At 37.1% G+C, this 16,370-nt stretch overlaps 1 protein-coding gene across 9 annotated transcripts in view; it reads left to right on the top strand.

Moving 5' to 3' along the window:
* The window catches only part of DLG2 (discs large MAGUK scaffold protein 2), a 4,792,098-nt gene that overhangs the window by 2,488,192 nt on the left and 2,287,536 nt on the right, over window positions 1-16,370 (top strand). For all 9 annotated transcript variants that reach the window (XM_044071159.1, XM_044071154.1, XM_044071155.1 and 6 more), the window contains one exon: window positions 5,623-5,673. In XM_044071159.1, the coding sequence (XP_043927094.1) occupies window positions 5,623-5,673 (51 nt within the window). The remainder of the gene's footprint in view (window positions 1-5,622; window positions 5,674-16,370) is intronic.

Raw genomic sequence — 16,370 nt, 5'->3', positions numbered from 1 at the left:
TATCTCCTGTGCATAATGTTAAACATCAGGAGTCATTCAAACACATTTATTTTACCGCAGCCATTTACCCCCAGAAGTCATTCATAGAGTAATTTAATAAGATATCTGTCTTTTTGCACTACAGGGAGTTACATGATCTAAATAGTTGTGGCCACAGAAATGTTATGTAAAATTTTGTCTGTTTTAGCAAGATATTTTCTTTAACAACGGAGTCAGACAATATTAGCATGATCAGTGACATTGTATCCGACACATTGTTGTAAACTGGGCCTAGCTCCTTCTGACTGCACAGTTTGACATTGATAATGTAAATAATTAGCTGAACTGTATCTGAGCCCCCCACTGACACTGAGGATTCAGGCAGGATGCACAGGATTAAGCCAAATCAAAAGCTTTTCTGTACTGTTGAATGCCATTGCTCTCTTAGCCATATTTATTAAAATGTAGTTAGGATCAATAACAAAAGCATAGGCAAAACCATTTTAAATCTTAAATGACTCAGAAATGCAGATAACATGAGTGAGACAGACAGACAGACTGACAATATAACAGTGAAATATCTAGAGGCACACATGGAATAAGTAAGCTACAACAAATCCAACCAATCTCTAGACACTGCACTTTAAATGGCCCAGTATGTATCATATTACAATTCCGAAATAAAACTGAAATCACCAATATGCATGATATAGAACTCACAGTGCTGAAAGCAAAGTCATATGTAGAGGGTTAGAACATCTGCTCTGCAATATAACATAATCACAGGTACTCATTCAGTCTGAAGTGCTGTAAAGTGCTGTTTGTAATGAGTGTGCGCTGCTACCCAAGGCTCTAACTCTGTAGTCATAAGAGTCACCCGACAACTGGTCAACCCATTGCCCTTTTATGACTTGGCTTTTTTTCATCCTTGTTTGGATCAAGCTTTATCCTGTAAACGACTTCATTATATCCCAGTGCTATTTTGTTTTGCCAGAGCCCAGTGTCTGATGAGCAGCTGCTTTCTGATACAGACTTGATGCTGGAATATCCCAGCATTATTTCCAAGATTATGTAGACTATCATCTCTGGGACACCATCAAACAAGCAAGTATTGCAGTTATTACAGCTGACATTATTGCCCACATTAAATACCCATGATAATTTTGTTCTTTTTATTTCACTTATTTGTTGACAAGCAAGCCTACCAGACACAAATGTCCCTTTTCAGGGGCAACTCAGGAAACGGTTCACTTAAGGAACTTACTCAGAGTCACATAGTAGGCAAATAAAGATGGATGGAACCAAACCCTGCACCCTGACAACAATCAGCAAATCATTAACAGCTCAGAGCTTTAGTCCACAGTAGGCAAATGAAGGAACCAAACACTGTACCCTGACAGTCAGCAAATCATTAACATCTCAGAGCTTTAGTTCACCGTGTTAACTAATAGACTTTAGATAAGTGATTTGCTCAAATTCACATGGTAGGTAAATGAAGGAGGATGGAATCCAATGAACTGCTACATTAGGATTTCCAAGTATTTTCTGTTACATTAGTACAGTCATCATCTAAGTAAATTCTGGCAAGGAAAGGGCAGCTAGCCTGGCACTTAACTTATGAACCTATTATCAACAGTTCTTATTTTAATCTTTCTCTTAAATTAAAATATTTGACTTCACTCTCTCTCTCTTCCTCTCTAAATAAATATATTGTGCACTGGCTTCTAAATGAATATCTGTAATGTTAATGTTCTTCAGTCTTTTAACCACATGGTATTAATCTATAGCAGTGTTGCCACCATGCAGTCGGCACTAACAGGTATATTGACAATACTATATCGCTACATACACTTTATGCTAATAGTGAGATGGTGAATCATGTTTACCGTTTAATGCTTAAATAAAAATACTTCAAAAAGAAAACAATGCAAGCAAAACTAATAAATCAATAATTATCAGTTTCTTTTTATTATTTGTCCAGTTTTTAAGAGTATAGTATGTGATTTACATATGGAGCTCTCAAGTATTTCACTCTCTTAAATAAACTGAAGTGTTGCACAGTTTTTCAGATGTTGATGCAATATTTTTTTGTTTTGTTAAAAAGTCATGGGCTAGAACTTCCAGCAGAACAAAAATAATGGCATTCAAAATGCACCCTTCATTCAAAAATGATTAAGCACATAAGATATTAAAAAGTAATTTATTCATCTTATTCAGGGCTAACTCATTCTATTCTTAGATAAGAGGCATTTGCCAAGGAAACAATTGAGGAGCAAAGAGTAGGCTTCCCAATTGCCTCACATCACTGCCTGGTTAAGTAACTTGATCAGAGTTGTACAGAAGCCTAAAGGAATCAAAGACTTGACTATAAGAACCAGCTGATTAACGTTTCATAGTCTGTATGTTCACTGCTATTTGTCTTTATTAGTATTTGACATGACCGCTCAGTAATGATGCTATAAAACATGACTATTTTGGGAAACAATCTAAGGTATGCTATGATTTCTTCAAAACTGTATAGTTTATAGACAGGTTTAGAATGAACAAAATTCAATTGTTTTTCTATTTAGGATGAGCTTAATCTGTTACTGTGAACTCTGTACCTTATCATTTAATAGTGGTTCATTACTTGTAGTATTATTCCAAATTATCATGTCATCCATTTCTTCAAACACAGCATCATTCGGATTGCTGTAAAATGTTACAGTGCTACAAATGACCAGACCAGGAACCTAGATGCCATTGCCTAACCTTTCCTAGCTTTGCACACATTACCTACTGATAAGAACTGTAAAAGTTACTTTGACCAAGCTGAATCACTGCATTCACCTGTGTGCTCATATAGCAATAACCCACTTCTGGGTGTAGGTAATGCGGGATTTACCCACGGTTGTCTTTGTTTGGTCCCTCGGGCGATTATTTAAGAAAAGAAATAATTACTTTTCTTAAATAATGGCATTGTATAATGCCTCTTTGCTGCCCGTCCGCAGCTGTCTGGTATCCGCGGCAGTTCTGATGTATTGCGCATGCCTACGCAGTACACCAGAGCTGTGGCCAAAAGCAACGGAGAAAGCAAGATCTCCATTGCTTTTTACTGTTTCGCTATGTTAAATGGGTTTAACATAGCGAGACAGCTTTAAAATAAGCAATGGAGATGTCCGTTGCTTATTTTAAAGCTGTCTCGCTATGTTAAACCCATTTAACATAGCGAAACAGGTTTAAAAAAAAAGCAACGGAGAAAGCAAGATCTCCGTTGCTTTTTACACACTGTGTCGCTATGTTAAAGGAGTTTAACATAGCGAGACAGCTTTAAAAAAAAGCAACGGAGATTTTTTTAAACCTGTGTCGCTATGTTAAACTCTTTTAACATAGCGAGACAGTGTTAGACTTATACTAATGGAAAAAGTCCGGGCGTCCGGACCTTTTTCCATTAGTAAAAGTCGATTTACAATGTGCACGTTGGCCAATCAGTGTGCACGTATTGGAATATTAATGGGGGGGTCATGATATAATTATCTATATCTCCTCCTCTCACATTTGCCACTGTGCATGTAAACATTCATTTTCTACTTCACTTTAACATCCTCTCTCAGCACCAATGTTCCTGCTGCTTCTTCTTTCCAGGCTGTCGCAGACTGACATACAGCATCCATTTGTACAACTGTACAATGAGAAATCCATATGGCATTGTTTCAGAGCCCCTGACAAATTGTCATAGGTCTGTTTTGCAAATTATGCTGACCTGTTCCTAATGTCTACAGACAGCACTCACCACTCCAGCACAGCTGTTAGTAATGTAGTCAATGTGATAACAGCACTATTCATGTCGCAGCTATATAATTTACACTTCAGAACTGGACAAATAACAAAAGAAACTAGTACTTATTTACCTCGTAGATTTCAATACGATTCTGAACACAATGTAATAAATAGATAATATTTATATACTTTAACTGAATTCAGAATAGTTTGACTGCTATTCTCTTTATTCAAGACATGTTGCTTTCAGACAGATATGTCTAGAATTGCATTTTAACATTTTCAGTTCAGGACTGCTGGTCATGCAGGAGATGAAAGTTTATCTGCCTTCATTTTTCAGATCATACTGCTAGCAGTGCAAACCACCTCAGACATCTAGAGTGAAATCATCTGTGTTCTTGAAACTCAGTGATGTCATCATTAGAATGCATACATTATTTATTTATTTATTTATATTTGTTTACCTGGATAGTCCATCTGGGTATAAGCTCATTTTCAACAGAGTCCCGGTGAGAAAAGCTCCACAAATATAATGAACATTAATATACAGAAAAAGATACATTAAAAAAATAAGAGAACTACAACTATACATTGACCATTGACATTGAAAATAAACATTAAGATAATAGACTAGTATCATATGCATTGTTTACAGAGTTATAACTTTTTTAAAATAAATATATATTATATTATATACATTTAAATATATGTATGTATATATATTATTAATATACAGAAAAAGATACATTAAAAAATAAGAGAAATACAACTATACATTGACAATGAAAATAAACATTAAGATACTAGACTAGTATCATATGCATTGTTTTACAGAGCTATAATTTTTTTAAATAAATATATATTATATTATATACATTTAAATATATGCATGTATGTAGATTATATAAATATACATAATGGAGAAATATTAATGTATTTTTTTAATCTGATTGATAAGTGAATATGAGGTTAACTGTCAAAGGGCCATTTTAAGCCTAGTCAACAACTGGAGGTTAGAATCAAACCCTGCTATTTATGTCTATGAGGTGACAACCTAAACCATTATGCTCAACCCACCTTACTGAGAGCAATGTAGTGATCAACAAGCAACTTACCTGAGTCATAGCTTAGCATAAGAAAAAATACAATGGAATACATATTGAACAATAGAAGTAAAATTTAGGGTTGAGTGAAGTTTTAAGACTTAAATGACAACAGCTGAAAGTGTAAAATGCATACAACCATATATACATGATTTCCATTACATTTATTTCTTGAAAAAATGTGGCTAATATGTTCTAAGATATTTACATGAACATTTTGCATATAAATATGTTACATTGCCTAGAATTGGAGTGAAAGGCTATGATGAAAATATCGTCCAAGATAGACAGCAATGAAGATTATTAATCAGGGGGATTCAGAGTCTGTGAAGCAGTTATTTTGAGCAGTATATGAGGAAGCTTAGTAGGAGGGTTTTGAATGTTTTGTAAAGTAAGGTCCCACAGTGTTGGTGCAAATTTATTCCAAGTTTTCAGGCTCAATATTGAAAAGGCATGAACACTGCAGTATAATTTGTTATTTATGCAGCTAAGAACAAAAACATCTTTAGACTTTATATACAAGCTAAGGGGAGTGGTGACCTGAGTTTGAGTGTTAAACGTGGGAAAGAACATAGTTAGCGTGATTCAAGAAAAAAAAACTAATAGAAATCTACATGTTCTTTGGTAAAAGTTTTGAAGTTTTACAATACTAAATAGTAATGTTTGCAGTGAGAAGTCAAACCATTAAACTTTCATATTTTGGATGTTCATTTTACTGAATTATATCCCATATTCTATGTCTGAAGTGTAATGTATACTTTTTATAAACTGTTCTCCACAGGTTAATGGAACAGAAATGGAATATGAATTTGAAGAAATTACATTGGAAAGAGTAAGTACATACTAAATATTTTGGATTTTTTTTAATTTCACATAGTGACAACAGAAAGTGCTTGAAATATTTCATTCCAGATTGCTAGGTATTGCCACACCCTGTGAAATCATGAGAAAAGTAATTATACATTGAAAGAGTAGTATTTCATTTTAGATAGGACATTTGCTGTTTAATCTTTACAACATTTACTGGTTTGCTTCCATTAAATTTTCAATTGTAGAACTGTGCTAAATGCATTGCTTAGGGTACTGTTACTGTTAATAACTAGTGCTTGAAGTTTCAGTATATTTCCACTACTCTTAACCAAGCCCATATCAGATGTATGGTTAGAAACTAATTGAATTTGTGCCATATGTTGTTCTACCTAGGTGAATATAACAAGAACTGATGCAAATTACTAACTTTAACAGGAATGTATCAGTGCACTTGAGTACGCTCAGCCAGTATTTGTATAATATCAGTAAAATATATACCTAAAATATATTGTGTAGCATAAGTAAAATATATTTCCAGAATGAGATGCCACAGCTCTTGTACTTAAATTTGCAGAAGCACTTCTTAGTCATATGGGAATCTCAGTTATAATGAATATTATTAAATGAATTTGCACAAATAAATCTATGAATGAGTGCCGTTAAACAAAGCTATCAATCTAGAGCAGCAGCCAATATGTAAAGGAAACCGCTCAATACATTTGTCTGGATTGTGATCAGCTGATGGAATGCTTTCCCATCACACCCTACTTATGCTGGCACACAGCCACCTGCATCCCATCCAAATTCTACATGTCACCTTCACCATTATTCCTTAGCTTCACCCCTTACTTAACTTATTTTAATCAAGGCAATACTTATTTCAAAACTACCTCCTACAAAATTATCTAATCATAAGCTCAATTAAAAAAAAAAAGCAAGCAATGTCCCTTGGCTTCTTCTGTTAGGGGTTGCCACCACAGTTTGCAGATTAATTGGCAATGGAGTTTTTATGGTGTTGAGTTGCCAGCCCAACCTTCACCAAAGGCACACACACACTTGCACCTACCTGCATGTCTTTAAATATCACCTGACTACAGGGAGAACATGCAGACTCCACACAGAAGGTGCTCCAGGTGAGAATCAAACTGGATAACCTCTTGCTGTGAGGTGATATTGCTAACCACTGCACCACCATGGCCCAATAAGAAGCCAAACCAGCTCAATAAAAAGACCCTCAATAAACTCTATTATTTCCTCATCAAACTGCTACAAGCAGGAGATATTCAACTAAATCTAGACCCAACACTCAATGTTCAATATTCCCAGACTACAACAAGCCATCAATCTCTCATTCAACAAAATCCAGCATGGTAATAAGCCCTTACAGCAATGACAAAAAATTATCTAAAACGTTTACCAGCCTCATCATTAAAAGCATAAACAACAAATGGTCAGTCAATGAAGCCTGGCTTGGCAACATAAAACCACAGATTTGGGGAATAAGATAAACATAGGTAAAGGACAACCATAGTCCTTCACAATGCATTAACTATAGCTAGACCTTAGACTTAGGCAATCAACAGGGTCCCAGGCAAGGTGGTAGGATAGCAATCCTTAATTAGTAAGACTCAATCAGCTACCATCAAAAAGGTAAGCATTGCATGAAATGAAGCAAATCAAAAGCATAATTGGATATCAATACATCACATAGTGGTCATACCAGCTTACATTAATGCATAGCTTATATCTTCCCCATCCTTGGTAACCATATTACAGCAACTAATATAAACTGTACTTGTTAATGGGGTGCCTCTCAACAGAATAATCATAGGCAACTTTAATATTAATGCAGATACTGTTCACAGCTATTTTCTTAATAAAATGCGTCTGTTCCACAAATTAGAACAAATACTCAAAGAACCTACAAGACACAACTGACTGACAGGCAATCTCATCATAACCAACTTAGAAATGGAATGCAAATAAGTCAAGATATTCCCCCGGATTTACTAATCTTCCATGCAGGACTAATCTAGTCCTGCATGGAAGCGCAGTTTAGGAGGAAGACGGCAGAATGCCATGCATAATAATGAAGGTGCACTGCCTGACCTCCTAATCCTACATGGAGCATGGATGAGTGCAGTGGGCATGTCTGAGAGTAGAGCTCTCAGAATAAGCACGCCTCAGCAAAGCAGAACAGCAGAAACTGTAAATAAATGAGCAAGACCGCTCATAGGTGTCTGCATATCCCCACCAACAGTCCCCATGTGTTCAACAGTAACAGTACATATAAATAAAATGAAGAAACCCTTTTATTTTTTTTTTTTTAAACCCTGAGTACAGCTAATCATAGATGTGTGGGTTTGCCCATCGCTTAGCTACAGTTAAAGCAGCTGAAAAGGCTGAAGAGGATAACAAGGAATATATATACAAATGAAGCAGCACAACAATAGTGTAGTGATTAGAGCATCTGCCTAATTAACAGGCATTCCTGGTTTGAGTCCCACTACAGCACATATCATTTTCCATGTGAAATCTGTATATGAACATATTTTTACATCTTTTTGCTGTACAACCTACATAATAACATCTCAATCTGAACTGGAGTACTGCATTAAATGCACATGTGATGTGTCAGTGTCATAATGAATAAGGCACTAGTAAGCAGGTTTAAGCACAAATAAGCAGTAGTAAGCATATATAAGCACTAGTAAACATGTTTAAGTGCATTTGCGTGGGGGTAAGCAATGCCTACACAGGTTAAGCAATTCAGGAGCTAACTGAATATAAGAAACAGTAACCGTAACAGCGGTGCTTACTGTCACGCAAACCCATGCAAACCCACTTAAAACTGCTCAAAAGTGCCTTAATCTGACTGTATCCAATGGCCCTTGTTCTGCCTAGCAACAAAATAAACAGCCTCTGCTAGGATCAAATCCAGGACCCTGCACACCATAGCCAAAATGATTTACCACTAAGCCATCTCAGATACACATATCCTTAATGCATTCACAAACATATCATCCGGCCCAGTCATTCAACAGTACAGAGAATGTATTCCAACATGTAGATGTATGTGTGTGAGTAAATATATTAATGTCTAAACAGGTACAACATATGTATGAACATATAAACATGTAAATGTCTGCATCTATAGATATATATGTCCACATCTACATGTGTAAATATATACGGCAGGTTTTTTTTATATATATATATATATATATATATATATATATATATATATATATATATATATATATATATATATATATATACGTATATAGGTATATACTGACATACATCTGTAGATAATGGGGAAATGACAAAAACATATATGTCCTCATGCAACGTTAATGGGGTTGAGAGGCCCCACACAATATACATCTGGTATGAATAGGTATAACCCCCAGCCAAGCACAACCCCCCTATAATACAGTACCAAGTGTTGCAGATCCCATAACCAGGACCAGACACGACATAGCCATCCCTAGGATACATATACACAGACACATATATGCAGATACAGGTATATATATATATATATATATATATATATATATATATATATATATATATATATATATACATATATACATAGATATATATATATATATATGTAATTACACATACGCACACAGAGATATGTACAATAAGATACATATGTAGTACATGCATGCAATATGGAGCAGCCAGTATTCCTACAGTCACTACCTTACCACCTGGAGACTGTATGAGCCACCCATACGAATAACATTCATAGCCTGCAACATATACCCACAGAGATATCATGTGTGCATGAATGAATGTGAAAGCTTTATTTGTATACTATGACAGTTGTATATGCCATGTCATATAGCTGTTTAGACACTGATATCCATATGAACAGTGTAATGTAACTGTGAAACAGTTATACTAAGACAGTAGCCTGGAAAGGTTGACATATGTTGCTGCCCAGGCCGAGGCCTTCAAGTAGTACAATAGTAATGACATACTGGGCCACAGCATACCAGACAATCAACAGTATGTAATACAGATGTATAGATCAGCAGCCTCTATCCACATGCTGTACACAATCCCTAGGGGGTACAGACCCCAGTTGACACAATGGGATGTATCTGTTACATAACAAGGCATACCTGACACCATCACAATCACACTGACAAACAGAATATCCCGTATGGCAGGAGGCAGTAGGCCTGCATTTACCCAAGGTGGATTGTATGGTAAAGTACATCCAGATACGTTAAGGCATCTTATCCCAAATACCCACACATGTTGTATCAGCCTAGGTTAGTCATAGTGCACCCCCCCTACACTCACTAATACTGGGCCATATACCACTGTTACATACATTGGCCTCTGGAGTGCATTAGGGCACACATGTATTGTGTAGGTGAAGCCCACACATATATGGCCCCAACACCCCAGTATGTATGCAGGACACAACAGCAGTGGTGTTATGGCAGGAATGACAGCATGACATACACACAGCCCACTACATAACGATCCCTGACAGCATGTCATATGTGCAAAGCACAATATGTAGGTGGAGGACAGAGTCTAGAACACAGGCACATATGTGTAAAACTGTTGTCATTCAGTATGCAAGATATGTATATGTGTACATATCTATATGGATATATGTATAATTATATATACATATATGTTCACCATATATCCTGCACATGGAGTGGAGCCCTACCTCAGCCCCAATAGTCCCAACCACTCATTGCAAGGGGATGTCACGTATGTAGTGCAGGTATATTTGTAGACTATTGCTACTGTAATAGGGATTGTCTTCACAGAAATGGTGTGTGTGGGAGACCACATCTACTGATAACATGTGCACCATTGGCTACTTACAGACATCCTAAGGTCATCATAGTACAATACCACTGCTAGCACAGTAACACCCCTGTGGACTACAGCTGCGATATGGCCAATATATGTGGACAGTCTGACACACTCTGGTCAGTCCAGGGGTGTACACAGAATCCCTTCATGCAATACATGTTGACCAGGCCTGTCAATGTGGATGTTAACAACCATGTAGATGGGTATAACACATACATGCAGGTATACATTTGCCCCCATAGGTTATACATTCATGCACCCCTGTCTGTCCTGACACATAATAACTGTTAGTACAGAGGTGCCATTGCCACATACTATCCACTAGTTAGTGACATACATCTGAACAACATCCCACTGCTTTGTCTGACATACATGACTGTTATGGTGGCCCAGCAGCAGTACATCTGGCAAGTATCTGGACATGACATCTCACTGGATAAGTACAGTAAGCTGCTAGGCATGTAACAAAGCACAGTGCAGGCTACAGGCAGACTGACTCGACACTGGAATACATCTCCTATGTGGGAATACACATGTACCTGCATAGATAGCAGGCTCTACAGGCATGTCACATCACAGAGTAACAGACACCTGTGTGAAAGTGCATAACCACAACCAATGGGACACAGCCACATATGGTAAGCTAGCGTACTATTACAGTATATGGACTATCTGATATACACCATTCTCATATGAGCCACTCACACAACAACCCTACATATACTGGGCCACTACACAGTGTGGTCTGATGGCTGTCTGTGGTTTGGGACATGTGTGTGTTCACCCCTACAAACATGTAAGCTGATAGGGTGACATACAGTGGAGCAGCATGTAACATCAGATAGAACAGGACCAAGAACAATGACATCTACCACAGTCTCTACACAGGCCAAGGTACATATGCAATATACACACACTGTTGACAATTACCAGACTTACACATACCTCAGTACTATACACACAACTACAGAATTCCCAGGCTATGTCCTCAAATATAACCTCTACTATACATAACATGTGTAGCAGTCTGATATCTCACTGGCTTGTTATCAGATATGCTGTCAATGGATATGGTATACAGAACATATGCACCCCCTACTGCATGACATATGTACAAAGGTTGACAGAATTGTGGCTGGAGACACAAACACAAGGCTAATATTGACATGTCACTGTGATAACCTCATACATTTCCTGTTGTAACAGGGTTTGATGCAACATATGTCATATGAGGGATATGACGTCAATAACTTTCCCGGCTGTCACCATCTATTGACTGTAATCCTCACACTACCTTCTGCAGTTGAGAGATAGGTGCTCTTTGTGCAACACAAGGAACACAAGGCACCACGCACTGCCCAATCTGCAGATGACCCTACAGATGGGGATTTCTCATAAACATAGCACTGACATGACAAATATTAAAACATGTAGGACAGCCATATCCACACACACCCTCTTAAACCAATGTTACCCCAACTGCAGTATAGCAGCACTTACAGTCTGTAGTCAGGACAGGCACATCCCCCTCCTGTGTGTTGGCCTGTTTCCAAAGTGTATGTTGTCAGAGTTAAGTCCCCAATTCATCTGTGATGTTGGCTGCCAAACAACAGATCTAGTTCCTGCTCACAGTGAATGAAAAGGCCCAACACCAACATGATGTTCCTAGATATTGGAGTTTGTTTCCATGCAATTGGCTATGGGAATGTTACCACAGCTGTTCCACATGCAATCAGCTAGAGGAGGGCTGTAATCCATGCGGAGGCCATCAGCTGATCATGAGCATCACTGACAATACACATGCCTAAGCAAAGCAGGTGTAATTCTCCACATACACCAGAGAGAGAGAGGGAGTGAGAGAGACAGGCAGAGGCAAAGATAAGTCAGGGTGGGTTGGGAGAGTAAAAGGTAAGCATGTTTGGGTCACACACCTGCCAGTCCAGGGTATCAAACCCATGACTGACTATGTACTGATATCAAATCTGTTATCCCTGCACAGTGGATATTGTGATTTATGCTAGGAGCACCATATAAGAAATTTAAAAAAAACACTCAACACTGAGTCCAGTTGTTACACACTCATAACCACCTCCACACAGGACATGAATAACAAACATCAACACATTAAGACACACACACACACACACACACACACACACACACACACACACCTGTGATTAGAACCCTTACCTAACTAGTTATTACACTATAGCATGGTGCAGTTATAGAACACACCATGGAGATTACTGGAGTACTCTTTCCCCAAAGGTTTATTTCACAGCGAGTGACATCAGCAGGATTGCCAAAGTAGGGTGAATGGATTGTAGTGAGTGTGACTAGCCAAACATGCATTGCTCTCTACACAGGCATAGGAACAGACACAAAAGCATCCACAACTCCAATGTGTGAGAATAGTACCACTGCCAGAGTTCTATATCACACTACAGCATTACACTGTTATAGAATGCACCACAGAGGTTGCTGGAGTACTCTTTCCCCAAAGGTGTACTTCACAGTGACTGACATCAGCAGGATTGCCAAAGTAGGGCATTTGAATTGTATTGAGTGTGACTAACCTAAATTGCCCTAATTAGTCTGTATGCATTAACTGCTGTTCTGGCCAGAACAAAAATAACCTGCCTTCGCAGGTCATGAACCCAGGACCCTGTACACTATAGTCACAGTAACTAACCACTAAGCCATCACAACAGTACATGAGACTGTTATTTCATTGTCCATAAAAGACCTTTCCAAAGCCAACTCCATGCTACTCAAGGCAGAAGTGGCAATGTTTGTGACACCCATGGAGACAGGAGCTGACAGTTCAACTGATGAATCCTGCACTAAGGCACTGTATGAGCACATCCACTTGTGCATGATTCCTGACATCCCACATAGAACTACGATGCTCACCTCTCAAATAAGCAAGCCAGTTTGATGGTCTCCTGCCATTAACAGAGTATACAACAGAAGGTAGACACTGTTGAAGAAAAAAGGATAATCCAAGGATGCAAACAATTCCCTTACCAGCCCCAGTAAGACGTTGAGATCCCTCATGGAATCCTCCAAAGCTGGTTATGTAACTAAAATCACCACAGATTCCACAGACAACCAATATCAATATGTTGTATCTGTTTAGACATTAATATATTTTCACACACACACATACAATTACATGTTGGAATACATTCTCTGTACTGTTGAATGACTGGCCTGGATGATATGTTTGTGAATACAGCATATCTGAGATGGCTTAGAGGTACATCACTTTGGCTATGGTGTGCATGGTCCTGGGTTTGAGCTTAGCAGAGGTTGTTTATTTTGTTGCTAGGCAGAACAAGGGCCAATGGATACAGAGTGATTAAGGCATTTTAAAGCAGTTGTACGCAGGTTTGCATGGGTTCGCGCAGAGGAAAGCACTGCTAAAGTCTTGTTATAGTTTTTTATATTCAGTTAGCTGCTGAATTGCTTAACCTGTGTAGGCATTGCTTAGCTCTGCGCAAACCCACACAAACCTGCTTACAACTGATTTAAAGTGCCTTAATCACTGTGTATCCAATGGGCTGTGTTCTGCCCAGCAAGAAAATAAACACCTCTTGCAAGGCTCAAACCAAGGACCCTGCACACCATAGACAAAGTGATTTACCACTAACCCATGACAGATACAAAGAGATTTGATGTTTTCAGAAACATATCATCCAGTCCAGTCATGCAACAGAACAGAGAATGTATACCAATATCTAGATGTATGTGTGTAAATATATTAATATCTAAACAAATACAACATGATGATGGCTAACTGGTAACAGCAACTTTTATGAGCTCCACAATCTAGTTCCAGAATTCAAAGAATCATTTTTATTTTTCAAAAGTAGTAAATTCTTATTAAGGAACCTCAGTTCTATAAGAATACCAAATTGTATGCATTTTTATCAAATTTTGCCTGTCAAATAAACTGGAGATAACTTCTTCAATACAGAAATGAGCAACTCTAAGTCTTCACACTCTGAAACTTCACTGAAAAAGGAAATTCAACTGATGTTAGCCACACTACTTGAACTATCTGTCAAAATGGACAGATTTACAGACAACCTTGAAAATCTAAAAGTCAACTGTCAGAAACAGACTGATGTCCTTAATGAAATCTTGCAGCAGCAACAATCAAAAATATTGGATATGGAAACTTCTCTAAGTGACATAGATGAGAGACTTAAGAAAGATAAAACTCACTGTGAATCTCTTTTAGCACAGAATACCTGGCTAATCAGTAAAATAGATGATTTAGAGAACAGAGAAAGGAGAAATAACATTCGAATGTTTGGTCTTCCAGAAAAAACAGAAGGTGAGGACATTATTTTATTTCTTAACTCTTGGCTTCCAGACATATTAGACCTAAAGGAAGGTCTATCAAATCATATAGAAAGAGCACACAGAGCTACAGGGAAACCTATTCCTTCTTCTTCCAATATGCCTCCTAGATCTATTATTGTGAAATTATTGCCTTATTTAGACAAAGAACTTGTTCTCAAATCAGCCTGGAGAGATCATCCATTGACATATAATAAGATTCAAATTAGATTTGACAATGACTATTCTTCAAGAGTCTTGGAACTAAGGAAAAAAAAACTGGCCTTTTGTGAGATTTTTGAAACAAAATAAAATAAAGGCACAACTTGCTTTCCCTGCAAGAATCAGAATCCTTTATTCAAATGACATAAGAACATTCAACAATGTCGAAGAAGCTATAACTTTCATCAAAAACAACAGCATAACTGCAGTTCCAGAAAGCATGGATTGGTCATCTTCCACCACTTTAAAAATAACCTCTGAGAAATATAACTGGACTGATATGAGAAAGAAGAAACTGAAAACTGATCCTAGAAACTCTGGAGTCACTACTTCTCTCAAAGCATCAACTAGGACTTGATTTTACTTCTAATCATTCAAAAAATAGTATGTATTTTTACCAAACATACACCTATAAGAATGTTTTCTTACATTTTCTGATTGGACCTTACTAAGATTACATCTTATATTTCATGTGTTTAGACTTCTCTAATGGTCCTTAATATAGCTACTTACTAAGAACCCATATAATAATAATAGCTTGTTCAAGTGACACCCTTGATTTTTGCTTCATTTGCAGCAATTAAACGCATGCTGTATGTATTTATACTTTATACAATTCTTAATTTGAAATGTCTTTTGATTTTTAAATACATTTATTACAATATTTTATAATTTAGACTTTGGTTACTACTCTACTCAATTTTAGCGTTCTAACATTCCATTATGACTGTTTACTGTCACTCTTGTTTAAAATAGCCTAGTGCTAACAAATGTTGTCTCTCCCCTAAAATAGAATCTACATAATTAACATGGAAGCTCTCATCCTAAAATATAGGAATATGAAGAATTAAATGTTTTACACACAGTTATAGGTAGATTAAACTAAATTAACCTCACCTATTATCAAAATAACTCATGTACTATCTATCCCACATATTTATGCCACATAAGTATATACAGCTTTATAGTTTTTACTGACGAAAGCTTCCATCTGACATTCTCTGACTTCACTTGTCTATTCTGATTGATTAAATAGTCTGATTAGTTGAGATATTTTTTCTTTCATATTATTTATTTACTAAATATTAATGCCTTCTATGTTTAGAAAATGTTTCAGTTTTTAGGATGGTGCCTGTCTAGATCAGTTCGTGTTATACATCAGTGTGTGCACTGTACGGATTTACACCGTCACTTTACTATTGAGTCGTGCACTGTTTAGTTTAAGAATGTATGTTTGGTCAGGCTAGTTTGTAAATTTAGAGATACAGTAAATTTGCTGATATTTGCTGATGA

This window comes from Protopterus annectens, chromosome 5.part0 (genome assembly GCF_019279795.1).
Source record: "Protopterus annectens isolate FY-2018-M chromosome 5.part0, PAN1.0, whole genome shotgun sequence".
NCBI lineage: Eukaryota > Metazoa > Chordata > Ceratodontiformes > Protopteridae > Protopterus > Protopterus annectens.
This window is presented reverse-complemented; position numbering and strand designations above follow the sequence as displayed.